The 15,850-nt window shown below is 35.1% G+C and overlaps 1 protein-coding gene across 14 annotated transcripts in view; it reads left to right on the plus strand.

Moving 5' to 3' along the window:
• The window catches only part of LOC117330515 (muscle calcium channel subunit alpha-1-like), a 120,696-nt gene that overhangs the window by 39,782 nt on the left and 65,064 nt on the right, over positions 1-15,850 (plus strand). For all 14 annotated transcript variants that reach the window (XM_033888874.1, XM_033888872.1, XM_033888873.1 and 11 more), the window contains exon 4: positions 7,743-7,882. In XM_033888874.1, coding sequence (XP_033744765.1) covers positions 7,743-7,882 — 140 coding nt within the window. The remainder of the gene's footprint in view (positions 1-7,742; positions 7,883-15,850) is intronic.

The following is a 15,850-nucleotide window of genomic DNA, read 5'->3' on the forward strand; positions in this document are numbered from 1 at the left end:
TATATATATAATGAATAGTTTCATTTATTTATATACACCCGTAATCGTCTTTCTATCAAAATCTTCACAGAAAGAAAAGCTTCTTAGATAGACATTGTTGAGTGGTGTCTCAGCAGCAAGCTGAGAAAGAGTCTGGACTTGTAATACATCTGAATGGTCGACCCTTGAAATCTTTGGTGTCAGACATGGGATTGTCTTGGAAATGCCAAACGTATACATCTAGTGGTATGCGTATTGCTGTGTTTTAAGTAATAGGTTTTCCATGCATGTAGTAGTGTAATCAGGCATGTTCTATGGGCGACTTATTGGTGTAACATGCCATGCATTGTTTGGAATGTGATGTACAGACCTATTAGCTTTGGCCTTCTCCACGACATGGCCAACCAAACTACAAGACCACTTCTTTGTAATATATTGGTTTCATTCCCAGTTGTATTATCTCATGATTTTCATTCACAATTTAGTGTCTTTATCGGCCTGAATTAACTCCATGATCAAATTCGATAAGTGATGTATTATTCTTCCATATTCATGGGGCTAGCAGTACCACATGGGTATTACCAATGCCTGTTGCTAATGAAGACTGCCCAAGGGTCATGACTTGACCTTATAAGTATGCCGCCATTATGGAGGCTGTTTCCAGCCTGTCTGATGAAACAGAAATGGTCAGCTTTAGCTTGTTTGTGATTGCAGCATACAGGATCAATATGCCTGATATATTGGTGTGTGTATAGTAGGAGAGAATCTGTTGATATCATTATCAATGACCACTCTTGGGAGGCTCCTGCCTGTTCTAATCATCTCCACCACACAGAAGGAGGGGCACTGTGGGGAAATACCTTTCACCATCATAAGCCTACACCTAACAGACACAGCTACAAAACATCTCGCAAAACATCGTTACCAGTACATTTGTATTTCATATTAATTGATTTTTTCAACAGTTGCTATAGTTTCAGGCAAATAGGTTGGAGGAGAAAGGCCTTACTTAGGTTACTGCTATGGCAGACATAATCTAGTTGTTCCATTTTTGTTCTAAGCACAAGGTCTCCATTGTGGGATTAATGCTAAATAAACCTCATAAGTATACACTGAATCTGTTCATAATGCATTTTGGCAACATGATATTTTCTTAAGATTTAAAGACAAGAGAATTGTTTCTCACAGTCCATAGACATTCAAGGCTATTGTGTCTCACAGTCCATAGACAATTAAGGGTATTGTGTCTCACAGTCCATAGACAATCAAGGGTATTGTGTCTCACAGTCTATAGACAATCAAGGGTATTGTGTCTCACAGTCGATAGACAATTAAGTGTATTGCGTCTCACAGTCTATAGACAATTAAGGGTATAATGTGTCTCACAGTCCATAGACAATTAAGGGTATTGTGTCTCACAGTCCATAGACAATTAAGGGTTTTTGTGTCTCACAGTCCATAGACAAGGGTATTGTGTCTCAGTCTATAGACAATTAAGTGTATTGTGTCTCACAGTCCATAGACAATTAAGGGTATTGTGTCTCACAGTCCATTGACAATTAAGGGTATTGTGTCTCACAGTCCATAGACAATCAAGGGTATTGTGTCTCACAGTCCATAGACAATTAAGGGTATTGTGTCTCACAGTCCATAGACAATCAAGGGTATTGTGTCTCACAGTCCATAGACAATCAAGGGTATTCTGTCTCACAGTCCATAGACAATCAAGGGGATTTTGTCTCACAGTCCATAGACAATTAAGTGTATTGTGTCTCACAGTCCATAGACAATTAAGGGTATTGTGTCTCGCAGTCCATAGACAATTAAGGGTATTGTGTCTCACAGTCCATAGACAATTAAGGGTTTTTGTGTCTCACAGTCCATAGACAAGGGTATTGTGTCTCAGTCTATAGACAATTAAGTGTATTGTGTCTCTCAGTCCATAGACAATTAAATGTATTGCGTCTCACAGTCTATAAACAATTAAGTGTATTGCGTCTCACAGTCCATAGACAATTAAGGGTATTGTGTCTCACAGTCCATAGACAATTAAGGGTATTGTTTCTCACAGTTCATAGACAATCAAGGGGATTGTGTCTCACAGTTCATGAAAAGCCAAGGGTATTATTACCCGAGTTGGATTGAAAGACTATAAGAACTAAATCTTCACCACCCCAACAGTTCTAGGCTTTGTCTTCTCAATTATGCAAAAATATTATTGGTATGATAATGTGTCCCACATTGATGGTTTGCTGCCTTCAATCAAGCTGCTCTTGTCTTGCCTTCAGCTCATTGATTTGTTTCCTACCATTGTTGATGAATATGCATTCTCAATGTGACTCCCTGATTTAAGTTATCTGTTACAACTGTTTCCCTGGCAGTAGATGTAGGTCAGAATGTCACTCCACCTGCATATTGTCTTCTAGACAACCATTTCGTTTTCCTATTGTTTATATCAATCAGGCAATGGTGATTGACATTACCATCAATAGATGCAATGCAGAAAATTATGTATTTGTATTTGTTTTGATTTATCCAGCATATTTTTAACTTTAGAAAAAAACATTACTATCATTTTTCTACCAATCATGTTTTCATTTCCCCACAATACCTATTGTTTTCTGTTTTTCTAGTATCTTTTACACTGTTCCACAATCTTCATCTATAAATTCCTTCACTCCTTTACGTTCTCACTTGGAATCCTTGTCAACTTTGCATACTTGTGAACAGCATTTTTCTTGAATCATTGTCTTGTGAACCCTGGACAGATTTAGTTCATTTTCAAACCATAACATTACATTATCCACAAGATGTACACCTGATAGATTTGATCAGTAGTTGTCAGTTAAGGTTTATGGTTGTACTTGACCTCTTTTAAACTGAAAAACTGTGTACATGACATCACATCATCAAGATTTACATCTCATAGATTTTGTTGGTCATTGGTCAAGGTTTAATGTCAAGGGTCACACAAGATATATCTTGTACTCTTGGACAAATTTATTTCATTGATTACAAGGGTTGGGGTGTGTAAGTGAGCCCAGCTTGCTTTACTTTTATTGACAAAATTATTGCTATTTTGCATATTGTAACACTAATATATAGGTAGATTTGTTCTGTTTGCTTTATTTAAGTGAATTATTTATCTATGTATCATCAATCATAGCACTGTTATGGTCTTTAGGTGGCGTTGTTTATTGCCTGTACATAGTTATACCGCAAATACTGAAATTCAAGTGCTCAGGTTGAAAAAATCTAATCCTATCTAAATGTGATGTTAAAGGTCATGATAAATTGATCTATTACCACCACCACCACCAAAAATAAAATTTTGATTACTATGGAAAGGAATCCTGCCATTTGTAAGTAAAGATAAAGAGAATGTCTTTGTGCTTACTTGTGACAAGCCTTCATATTGAGATGTGATTTTATGAACAAGTGTACATCTGGGATTTATTGATTACCATGCAGAGTGCCATTTCCTTTGAAGACAGCCAATCTTCCAAGTCTTGGTATTGTAATAGTACCAGGGGTGATTTGCTTAATGAACTAGAAAATAGCCGATCCTGATGATACGATGGTTTTTGTAACCACAAGATTGGATGCTTTTCACCAAATACATTGTCTTTTCAAATGTATTTTGTATCTACATACAGTAGACCTGATGACCCAGTATTATTACAGGTGTAGGTAACCTACAGTCTGGCATGCTACACTGTACATTCTGGTATTAATTTCTGCGTCGCACATTTTAATACCACTTGTTTAACAAGGCCATGCCTGATCAACAAACAGTAACTGCTGGGAAAACTGGTTTTTCATAGTATGAATAATGCTTCCATATCACCACAGCTAATCCTTTTGAAATCAATCGTGAGATCAGCTGAAATATAGCAACATAGACAGAAATATAGAGAGAATATATAGATTGGTACAGACTATGCTTACCACTTTTATACCACAATAAGCCCATGTCTGGTTGTAAGCCCATCTGTATCTATTAAAGTTCAGTAAATGCTTTCATATACCATATTGAATTCCTTGACATTATTTTCAAAATGATGGTGGGTGAAAATGTACAATTAAAAGTAGAAAGTGCTTCCAAAAAACTATCTAAGAGTCTGCATATATTTTGAGTCAAAGTTTATGTGTTGGGCCCATGTGCCTATTGTAGGATAGATATGGTAATACAAATAATATGAAACATGTACTTTAAGTTGGAAAGTGTGAATTTGAATAGACTTTGGTATATCACAATTACCATCTGATTTGACATTGATTATTTGGTGACAACACTGTTGTCTACATCAGACCAAATCAATTTGATGACACTGAAATGTCACTCTCAAATTATACTTTGCTCATTATTCACATGGTAGTAGAAACCTGATGTTAACATGCTATGTTTGGTGCCGTATTGTTTACCATTGTACACAAGACAGGTCTGATGTGTCGTATACATAGACCATGTCTAATGCCATAATGTTTACGGTTGTATACACAAGAGACTGTGCCATATTTTCCATTGTACATTTGGGAGAGTGGTGCAGGATGTACACAGAGCATGGACTGGTTGTCTCTTGCCGGCATCTGCAACAGAGCTGGTATACTCTGTAATTACACAACATGCCTAGATCAGGACAGCTGGATGTATTTTATGTACAGACTCCAATAGAGCCTGGGACATAAAAACTGATGCTGTTTGGCAAGAGGGACACTTAACCTCCAACAGTACCCACTCAGCAATTAAAATGAGCAACCGAGTTAACTCTGGCTTGGTCAATTGCTAGGCATCAGGAATAGCACACAATGTGTTAAGTGTAAGAATGGAAGATCCCTAAGGTCTTAAGAACTAATTGGGTCTTATGAATTTTCATTGCTTAAGAGTTTATTGCCAAGTTGTTAGTGAGAAATGACATTGAATTGGAGCATTTTCTGGCAATCCCACATTAATTGTTATTTTTCACTCTTTGTACGACTGATACATGTTTACAGTGTTTACGTTACTTCTGATATTTTGATACAGTATTTGCGTCATTCTCAAATACTTACACAAACATAAATTCTTAATTTCTTTTCTGTTGTAACTAAAAGAAAAGGAGCCATTGCCATACAAACACAACACGTTAAGGGCACTTTATCAGGTTCTTTATATACAGTGAACTTAGGTGATGATTTTGAGTGTATTTTGAAACATAATGTCATGTAAGTGATATTGTGTAAATGTATGTTGTTGAATCAGAGACTTATATTACATGTAACATTAGAATGTGCTGGCAACAGGCCTATATATATATCATGAATCCAAATTTTACCTTCTAGGTGTTTAATGTTGGTAATTATACCATCATAATTCGTATTTTATAATCGTATTTAAGAATATCTGTTGGTTAGATGTGAATTTTATCCATGTATTGCAGTAGACAAGGTAGAACAGGACTGCCACACGCAGCACAGCCACACATCGCTTCCTTTATACCTTACTTCTTATTGACTTGAAACACTAATTGCTCTGCCTAGAAAGTGTACTGACGTCACTAGCGTTCCTGTGTAGCTATTTCTGGCTGGTTGATCAATGGTACAACATAATGACAATAGAGTTGGCCTGGTGCATCAGGGTTGTGATGTCATATTTATGGACAGGACATCTTGTACATTTATTTCTGTCTACCAGACAGACTCCTATATGATACTAGGAAGTAGGTCATCCATGGTCACCATTTTAGTGGGCCAAAGGTCATAGATTTCAGGACTTTGCTATTGGCATAAAAACAGTGAAAATCTTATAAGAATAATTACACTACGCTATAGTGTTTAGGTCTTTTCCATTGTCTTATTGGATTTCAAGTTAGGCTTTAATGTTCAAAACATTCAAGCAAAAATTACTTCATATTTTACTGCATACATTAATTACTAATGAGGTTTGAAGTTCTTGGTGTAAAGAGTTCAATGATAAGGTTAGTAGTTATGGAAAAGTACTTAATGAAAAGAATCTTTCTCAGTATAGGTAATAATTTATTTTTTTGGATGTAACCAAACCTTGATTTGGAAAATAAATCATCGTGGGTGGTCCGGTGGCATAATGGTAATACACTTGCCTTTCACCTAGATGGCTGGATTCAATACTCCAATCATATCTGAAAATGTATGGGGTCACCTGCCAGACTTCATGGGTTTTCTCTGGATACTCCCACACTAAGGCCCCTCGTGCAATTCCATCCCGGCCAATAAGACTAATTAATATAAGTTGGTTAAACTTGTTCTGCAAATGTTGTAAAATGATTAAAGTTTAATTTAATTAAATGAGCCATTAGGATATGATTATACAATTGAGTACAAAGTAATTGTACAACTGCCTACATACCTTAGAAATCCTTCTGTCTGAATAGAATTTCAATTTACTATGAACATGTTATGTTCAGTGGGAATTTATTTTTAATCAGCGATTAACAGGTTTCAATTCGAATAATACAACATAATAGTCTCTTTCCGTTAGGTCTATTTATAACACTGTCTGCCTCGGTGAAGTTTTTGATTTATTGTAGTCCATGCATTAGCATTTATGACTTGTATCATTTGTATGTATGGAGTCGTATCTGGAGGTTACATTCTCTAATGACAGTTAAACGTGACTTAACTGTATCTCCTAATGATATTTGTTTTACATTGTAAAATATCAAGTATTGCACATTGAGTTGATGAAAATGACAACACTAAGAGACAAAATCAAGGACATTACATATGTATGGCCACATTATGGAGAACCTTGTGCTTTTATTAGAAAATAAACTGCTTGTACCTACATTATGCTGCCAATTTGTTTATGATTTAAATGGTTAGTTATGCAAGACTACATTCTAACAGGGAATCAGTATTGATCTTTTAATTGGACTTGTTGATAAGACTGAAAGTAAAATAATTTGCAAAATATAAGGGAACCCCTTGATGTATTTTTTCTAAAAATTAAAAAATATTCATCTTAAAAAGCACATAAAACAAAAACTCAGATAAGTGCCTGGACTGAAGGGTAAAAGTGTCCTTATAAGGATTGATCCTCCATCAAAGCTGTTTAAATCTGTTTCTGAAAGATCAAGGTAGAGGAAATTTATGATGACTTGTGTAAGTGTCAAGGCTGAATAATGTGGTTTGTAAGGAAAACACCTCAAGATATGCAGGAAATCTCAAACTGTCTTGCTCATAAATTTATTTGCACTTTAAAACCAAGCACACAAAAATGAATAAGAACATCAACATAGTCAGTTGAAGCAGTCACTGATATATATTGTTGGACCAATAAAGTCTCAATGGTAATGAAGGTTAAAAATTTTGAATAGAAAAATGGTTCCATGATAATGTTATGTTTAACAGTTAACATGACTGTTTATGAAGAACTATCGTGGTAGTTATATCATGTTGTGGCAGGTGATAAATATTCTTACAAAAAAAACCCAAAAAACACCCATTGTTCAACAAATGTTTAAAGTTAATTATATGTAATGATGAATAAACTGTAATACCTGGGTTACAAGTGAACTCTATCTAAGCTGATGGTGATTACTTTAGTTGACATTACCATCGACAGCCTGATCTGTCTGATTGCATATGGGATGGATATAATAATCAGTTGTTGAGCTTAAGAACATGTTTGCTTAATAAGAACCGTTGTGCTGCTGGATCCATAAGAATAAAAAGCAATTGATTGAGTCCTAACTTTTATTATTGTAAATTACAATGATTTTTATCAAACTGTTGTATCTTTTCAGGAAAATGTGGAGTACATCTTTTTGGTGATCTTCACACTAGAGGCAGTCATGAAGATAATTGCGTATGGTTTTGCCCTCCATGCTGGTGCTTATCTACGTAATGGATGGAATATTCTAGATTTTATCATCGTAGTCATTGGGTAAGTTGACAATCGTCTACTTCCTCTATCCACTAACACATTCTTTGTTTCCTCTAATTGCTTTAATCAGAATTTTTCAAATGTGTCCTGTTGTCTCCTGTACGTTGGTTGACTCTGGTTTTTTGCCCTGAGGCTTCGGCTCTGCTAATGTATCTCTGTTCTTTTTCAGCTTCTACATCATTTGTGCACTAAGCCTTGTTATCTAAATCACGATGCAGGCCTTGTTGGAATGATCTTTAAAGTCACCATTACAATTTATTTGCAAAATTATGGTTATGGCCTTGAACAAATTTCAAAGCATCTTGCAATCTTCTTTCATGCCCTGTATTCAGTATTCTGTGAATTATTGCAGTTTTTTTTCCTCTTTGATAAATGTAACAAAGGGAGGTAATTCTGATGTCAATTGACCAATATGTTGATTTGTGAACATTGCATCTCTTATACTAACAGAGGGATATTTATCCCAGTCCATACTCAACCCATTACCCTGTCCAGATATTAAGGGGATTGATTAGTAAAAATGTGTGTGTTGTAGAGCTTACTAATGTATAGAGACTTGTGATTTATCAACTACTGATGGTACTATATAGTGCAATTGTCTTCCAGGTGAAAATGAATGAGATTACATTGATTCAGGTTTTCATGTTAATGCACCAATTACTGGTAGTCCTTTAGGCTTTTCTCGAACATCTAAACACCAGTAGTCCAACAGCCTATTCCAGATCATCCAATGTTGAAAACATATCTCTCCAACATTGAATCACAGACTGGAAAGCTTCCTTGCTTCCATCCATTAGTACTGCTGTACAAATCTTTTCAACCTAGTTTCTAGTTTCTATTCAGCTCACTTCTTACAGATTTCTGTCATTGATCTACCACTATTTCTGTCTCACTGTCAATTCAATACACTGTCTTCCACTATTCTGTAATTCATCACTACGAATTCTTCTATCTGTCCTATTCTCATCTAAGCTTATCTGCGATGTAGGCATTAGCTTGCTTTTGTCCTAGGTATGAAAGATAGGGGATTGCTTTTCTGTAAGACAACAGTTAATTGGTGCATTAGGCAGATGATGATATACTGTATATGTATTGAAAATCTCAAATACTTGATTTAGATAATTGATTTATATTGAAAAAGAATAGAAATATACCAAATGCATTTGTTTAAAATATGTTCAATGTCTCATGTCCTATGACTGCATACATGTATACAATCTAAATGATGATGTTGAGCATGAATTTGATTACTTGTGTGGATACTAACTGAGGCAGTATATGTGTGGAATTGATCTGACTGTTATGATTAACGAGAAACCACAGGTGCTGTTTTTATACTGATGTTAAAGAAGTGTTGCCTGTTCTAGCCTCCTTATTCCTAACTTTAACATGTGTTTTAAAGGCGAATTGATTCTGTTTTGTTTATTAGTCTTATCACTATAATAATAATGTGAGTACGCATACTATTATTGAGCATGCAGTATCGATCCATTGTCTCTTCCTGTCAACTATTTAGTTGCTTTTGTTGATTATTGGTCTTCACTGCTCAAATTACCGTAAATGTTCCGTAGCCACCTAGGTAATATACGTGGAACTCACAACCACTGCAGCACAGACAAATAGCCATCAGGTTTCCATTCATCAATATCATTTAATTCTTGTAGATGTGCTGAGTTGTGTTTTGTTTTAGACACAAGTGAAACAATTTCTTGTGTATTCTGATTTCTTTCTGAGTTTTGAAATTTTTGGATTCAAAATTTTTGCACTTTCATGTTTGAAATACTTCTTTTTTATGTAGAATTTGATTAAAGTGAGAAAGATTACTATCAAAACCTTTGAAACAAATCAATTTAAATGAAGAGTATGAAGAAATATAAGGGAATGAATTATTTTAGAAAAAGAAATTAATCAACAAAACTTTCTTGGAAATATTGTTCTGTGTAAGACTATAACGGAAGTAGGATTTCTTACTTCTGGATTACATTAATATATTAGGATGGACAATGACAAGGACGTGGTACTTGATTATACTATAGATTTTATAGCCATGTCACAACATAAAATATCTTCTAATCCATTCTCATATATCAGAAATTGCATGCTATAATTTAGTGTAAATGATAGAGTAAGGATTTATTTTGTAATCCATGCACCAATGAGTAATCCCGACTGTGGGCTTTGTTGTAAATATGTTTGTCCCCAAATAAATATTCTATGTATTCCAAGCCCTACTACAGTCATGTCAATGGTGATTTTGTTTTCTTTATGTCTTTATGTCACAGAATGTATATATATTGCATGCAGTTATGACAAGAGTGTTAAAATGTATTTTTGTGAGTTTTTCATAATTTGACGGCCATAGAAGGTTTCGTTTGATACGTATCTTTAAGAGCATCAAGTTGTTTTGGTAGTTGTATTCAAGCTATAAAATATTATGTTGAATTCCCGATAGTTTTGGTATTGATTTTTTGTATCTGGAGATGTCTCGGAGGACATTATTTTATTCCTGTTTGGTGTCTTTCATCACAGTTGAAGTGTTGCACATACTTAATTTTAGAATAGTATTGAATTAATATTGTCTTATTTCTGTGAGATTCATTTTGTATTGTGATGATTTAATGACACAAATGTGACAGTTGTTACTTGTATTTGACACAGACAAAATATGGTGTTCTTTAATTTTGCCATGTAAAATGTTATCCCAACATCTTATTGTAAATATAATGACATTTCCTTATTGCCAAAAATCCTAAGAAAAGCGCCCCCTTAGTTTTTTTCTCCAAAATCATTTAATAACCCTTTTCTTTTAAGTATGCTGAAGTTAGGAAATGATCTTATAATGTATAAACAAATCTTCTGTCATATGTTGAGTTAATGATATTCCAGTTGGCAGATCGAGGACATGCCACCCATCATTTGTAAAGCCTTTATACGTCAGATTGCGGTACAACAGTCGGTGCATATGATCTGGATTAGAGTATAAAAAACAGCTTTGGTTTTTAATCACCATATGGGTTTTACTATTGCACCAATTATGATAGGTTTTTTGAACTTTCTGACTTGATGGATAGGTTGATCTTGCATATTAAAACTTAGATATAATGTCTGCAGAGGAAGGGGAGATAACTGACTTGGCCCAGACAATCAACAGATTAGACCCCACACCAACAAAAATGAGACACCATTATTACAACAGGGTACTCTGTCACATAACTAGACTGTTCTTCCATGTAATATACCCATGTCATAAATATCTTATGGCACACACATAATAAAACTGATGTCATAAATTATTGTCTCTGATGATAATGGACCATTTTAAGTTGAAATTCAATGACCAATTTACCAGACATTTGTAGCTAGTCATTTGGCCAATTTACTGAAGAGTTTTCACTTATTTTCTTATGAGTATGATTATGTGAATAGAATTATACACTCATGCTAATAGCATATTGAATTTGACACATGCCAAAAGGCTTCAGTAATATATGAAATTATTGAACTTAGTTAATGATTTTATAACAACCTAGACACTCATGAAAGATCCTTTATTTATGATAGAAAGACTTGATGTTTACATTTAATAATAAAGTCTGAAATATACAAAAGATAGCTGCAAAGAAATAAAAGAATGAAGGATTATATTCTCAACCAGGCTAAACACATCAATGTATTATGTCACTGTAATTCAAAAGGTTACACAAGTATTTCATCCATGACTGTGATGGCTGTCAATTATCAACAGATTTCTCATCAATATTTATCACTCATTGTCAGATTAGCAGTAGCAACACAAGCCCCTATGAGATGGGGAGCATAGGGTTCCTGGGCATGTTGAATCATATTCATATAGCTTAACTGAGTAGATAATTAAATTTTAAAATGTATATGAATTAAAAAATTTATTTGACATTTTTGTATTCATCTATGATTGAAAATTAAATAGTGACAGATCTATCTCAAACAAAATATAAGCAAACAAATGTAATGTGAATCTGCCAGTTTCCAGCTAGACCATGGTTTTGATTTACCAGACTGCATTTGTGATGTATCAACTTCCCATAACAGTCCCACAAAAATGTCTTATTTAGAACATCTAACGGTTTACATGTTGTGGGTGACTTTTGGTGCTGCAGTATGAGATGCACAGGATAGTGTAAAAGGTGTATAGCTAACCCAAGGTGTAGGACAAGATAGAGAAATGTACACCTCTAACTGAGCTGGTCGTTAGTGGTAATTGGGGTAAACAAGAACAGTCCCCAGCAGAGTGTACATACCTTAGTTTTACACCCCTGTGTGAGATACCCAATGAGTGGGAGTATATTGTTGGTAAGTCTAGATAAACCTAAACAGATAACTACCCATTAGACTTCCATACCAACCCACACCATAGGATACGATGCTGGTAGTATACCAGTATTACCAGATAAAATACCCGTAAGTCATGGTACTAACCCACATAGTGGTATAAATCTCTACCAATCACACCATGGGATACAGTGCTGGTAGTATACTAGTATTACCAGATAAAATACCCGTAAGTCATGGTACTAACCCACACCCTGGGACTATTGGTATAAATCTCTACCAATCACACCATGGGATACAGTGCTGGTGGTACCATATTCTTTGATAAAGAAACTCAAAATCTAAGTACCATCTCATACCCTGGGAGATGGTACTAGTGATACAAGTTTTCTTTCATAAATTACCTATGTATCTCGGTAATGGTTCACACCCTAGAAGATAGTACTGGTGGTATACCAGTATTTTTTGGAAAAATAATTATATAACCATGCATCTCAGAACCAGCGCACGCCCTATGAGGTGGTACAACACCGTGGTGTTACCAGTATTCTTTGATTAACTACGGTTTATTATCATATTGATCCTCAGGCCGTGTAGATAGTAATAGTTATACTAGTTTTCTTTGATAAACTACCAACTCTCTCTTCACAAAATCACACCCATTTAGTTATCCAGTATTTGAAGTGCAAGCATTACTTATGTCGAAAAAGATATTAAATTTTTCAAATGGTTTAAAATTCCATGCAGGTGGTCAATGATGAAAAGTGTTCACAGATGTTTTTTTTCCCAATAGTCTGGTCATAGGGCCATTTTTAAAAGTTACAAACTGGAACTCTATACAATAATACATTTTGAAAAGGTAAAGTATATTTAACAGCAACATACTGCTGTGTATACTTCACCAGGCAGTGAGACGCAATGGAGATGGGAGTACAACAGCAGGCTAACTATTGTAATTCAGCATTGCCCAAATACCACAAACCTCTCTGGGGGAAAAAAATCAAGCTTAGACCATGAACAACACCAGTATGATTTGTAGTGTTAAATACAAGACATATTTGCTGGTATTTGTCAACATGTCAGTATTTCTGTTCTAGAAACTGGTACACGTTTTTCATCTAGGAGATCGGTTCAGAGGCCAAGGGATCCAGACACTAGCTGACAATACATGTTATTTCATTCCATTCAGTTACAAATTGGATAATTTCTCTAGTAACCATTTGCCAAAAAAAAAAATATGTTCATTAAACAATGCATATATATGGGTCTGAAGTTGGATAAAATTTCACCGAGTAAATGTCATAAAAGGAAAAGGAAATTGTTATAATCCACAAATTGGCAGGGACCTTTATTACAGGTTCTACTGTATATTGTACGGGGGTCAGAACATAAATAGCTGGCATCATTGTTATGGTAAATACTATCACTTACTCTGTACTAGCCTTGGACATGCCATGTGGCGGTGATTAGGGTCAAGGTTTCTGGCTTTGATTATGTTAGTTGCCTCTCCAAAGTTGCTGTAAATGCCAATGGATCATTTGTCCTTGTAGAGGATCACTAATGTTGTAATCATTATCTGGTGAAGGTCTTTGAGAGTCAAGGTCAATTTGGGAAAGTGTCAAAAATTCATTGTCATATAATTATTCACCAATTTCTCTTGAATTATTTTCTGCTAAACTACCATACATTCATTTCATCAAGAATCTTGAGTTTTTAGTTAAAATTCAATAAGGCTACTGATTTAAAAAAATTTAAAAAATGATGAATGAATGATTCTTAATACACATTAAACACAATTTGCTCTCAAAACATGATTACAATCTCTAAACATCATAACTGTGCTAAAGTTACCATATTTTTGTTTCCCTGCATCTAGGTGAAAGAATCTTGACTGATGCATCATGGTTCACTATTTTGGTTGATGCGTAGTAAAATAAATTTGATTCATCTAGACTCTCCTTATCCTCATGATTCTGGATTTTCTCACATTAGACCCCAACTGCTGTAGAATTATGATGTTTTTTATGTATCTGTCTGGGTTAAGGTAAAACAGGAATGATTGCTACAGTTTATCCAATGTCTGGTGTGAGCTTGCAGATGAAGTACATAGCCTCCCACATTTCTTATCACTGAGGAAAACGCTTCCATCTAGATTAACGACTGATAGGTCATAGTCCCTGGTGTTTGGGCTCTAATACTCAAAAGGCAAAGGTAGTCTGAGATTCCTGTTTGTCCATTAGTATACTCAACATGGCTAGACTCAACATGATGATCTTATACCTCATGAGACAAAACATGCAATTGTGTCTCATGATCTGGTTGAGTGCTTATGTTTGAAATCTCTTGGGGATTTGTCAATCATTGTTGTCTTGGTCATGCTAAAGAGAAAAGGCAACTTTATTCTCATGTAACCCTTCAATGGTTTCAGTAAGTTATGCCTGGATTTAATGTTAGCTTTAAATACTTCATGGTAGTGTAGGTTTGTAGGTCTTTGGAACAAGCTGAAACAAGGTTCACTCTGTAGTAGGGTGAATTGTGATGTATATGGTTTGTACGACTTTTGAAACAGGTTTTGTTCCATGGAATGGTATCTTAATTTTGGGGGATGTGTATGTCTTTGGAGAAGGTTTTGCTCCATGTAGCGGTAAATTTATGCCTTTTGTGTCATATATTGCTCTTGATTTAGGTATGTTGATGCAAGTCTGAGCTCCATGGTGGAAAAACAGACTTGCAATGCTAGTTTGTGCTTTATAGACTTTCGCAGACAAGTTTTGTTGTTCACGTTAGCTTTTGATGTGTCCTTCATATTCTTGTAAATGTTTAGCATGATATTGTGATTAATTGAAAATTAGGTTTATGCTTCATAGAGGGACAAGTTTGCCCTTCATGGAAAGAGCTAGCTAGCTTGTTACTTTGTCTCTGGGCAAGTTTTATGCTTCACAGAGGGACACGTTTGTCCTTCATGGAAAGTGCTAGCTAGCTTGTTACTTTGTCTCAGGTTAAGTTTTATGCTTCACAGAGGGACAAGTTTGTCCTTCATGGAAAGTGCTAGCTAGCTTGTTACTTTGTCTCAGGGCAAGTTTCTGTGTCATGGTCACAATATCTCTGGAAATCTGTTATTAATGGTCTAAGGTTTGTATTTAATGGTCTCTGTCTTTTCATATTAAGATAAAAAGTGAATGTATTTTATGGCTTTAAGCTTGAGAATAATTAAGGATGTTTTCTTCCTGGTCGCAAGAAAGTTGTCTTCCATTGTTTCTTGTGTGTTTCTGTCAACAATTATTGACGTGAGATCTCGTGAACACTGTTACATGTGTCTTAGAAGCACTTTGTGTTTTCATTGTGTTGTTCTTCCCTCAAGTCCTCACTTCCACATGTTGTTCCTGCGTTTCATTGATGGTATAGTAGAAAAGTGACAAATGTAGAGAATTTGTATTAATTACATTAGGCTTTGCCACTGATGGTGTTGCTTACAGACAAGAAGGAAAGCAAGATAAAATCAATAACGGTTGATCCTACACCATCATTAGTACAGAGCTGACAAAGAGATAGGGTAGCACCACACTTAACTTGGTTTGATGTAGTCATTTACCACCTTTTCCATTAGGCCACATTCACTATAGTGTACATCATGTGCGTCGTCATGGTCAAACTATCTTT

Source organism: Pecten maximus, chromosome 7 (genome assembly GCF_902652985.1).
Source record: "Pecten maximus chromosome 7, xPecMax1.1, whole genome shotgun sequence".
Taxonomy (NCBI): domain Eukaryota; kingdom Metazoa; phylum Mollusca; class Bivalvia; order Pectinida; family Pectinidae; genus Pecten; species Pecten maximus.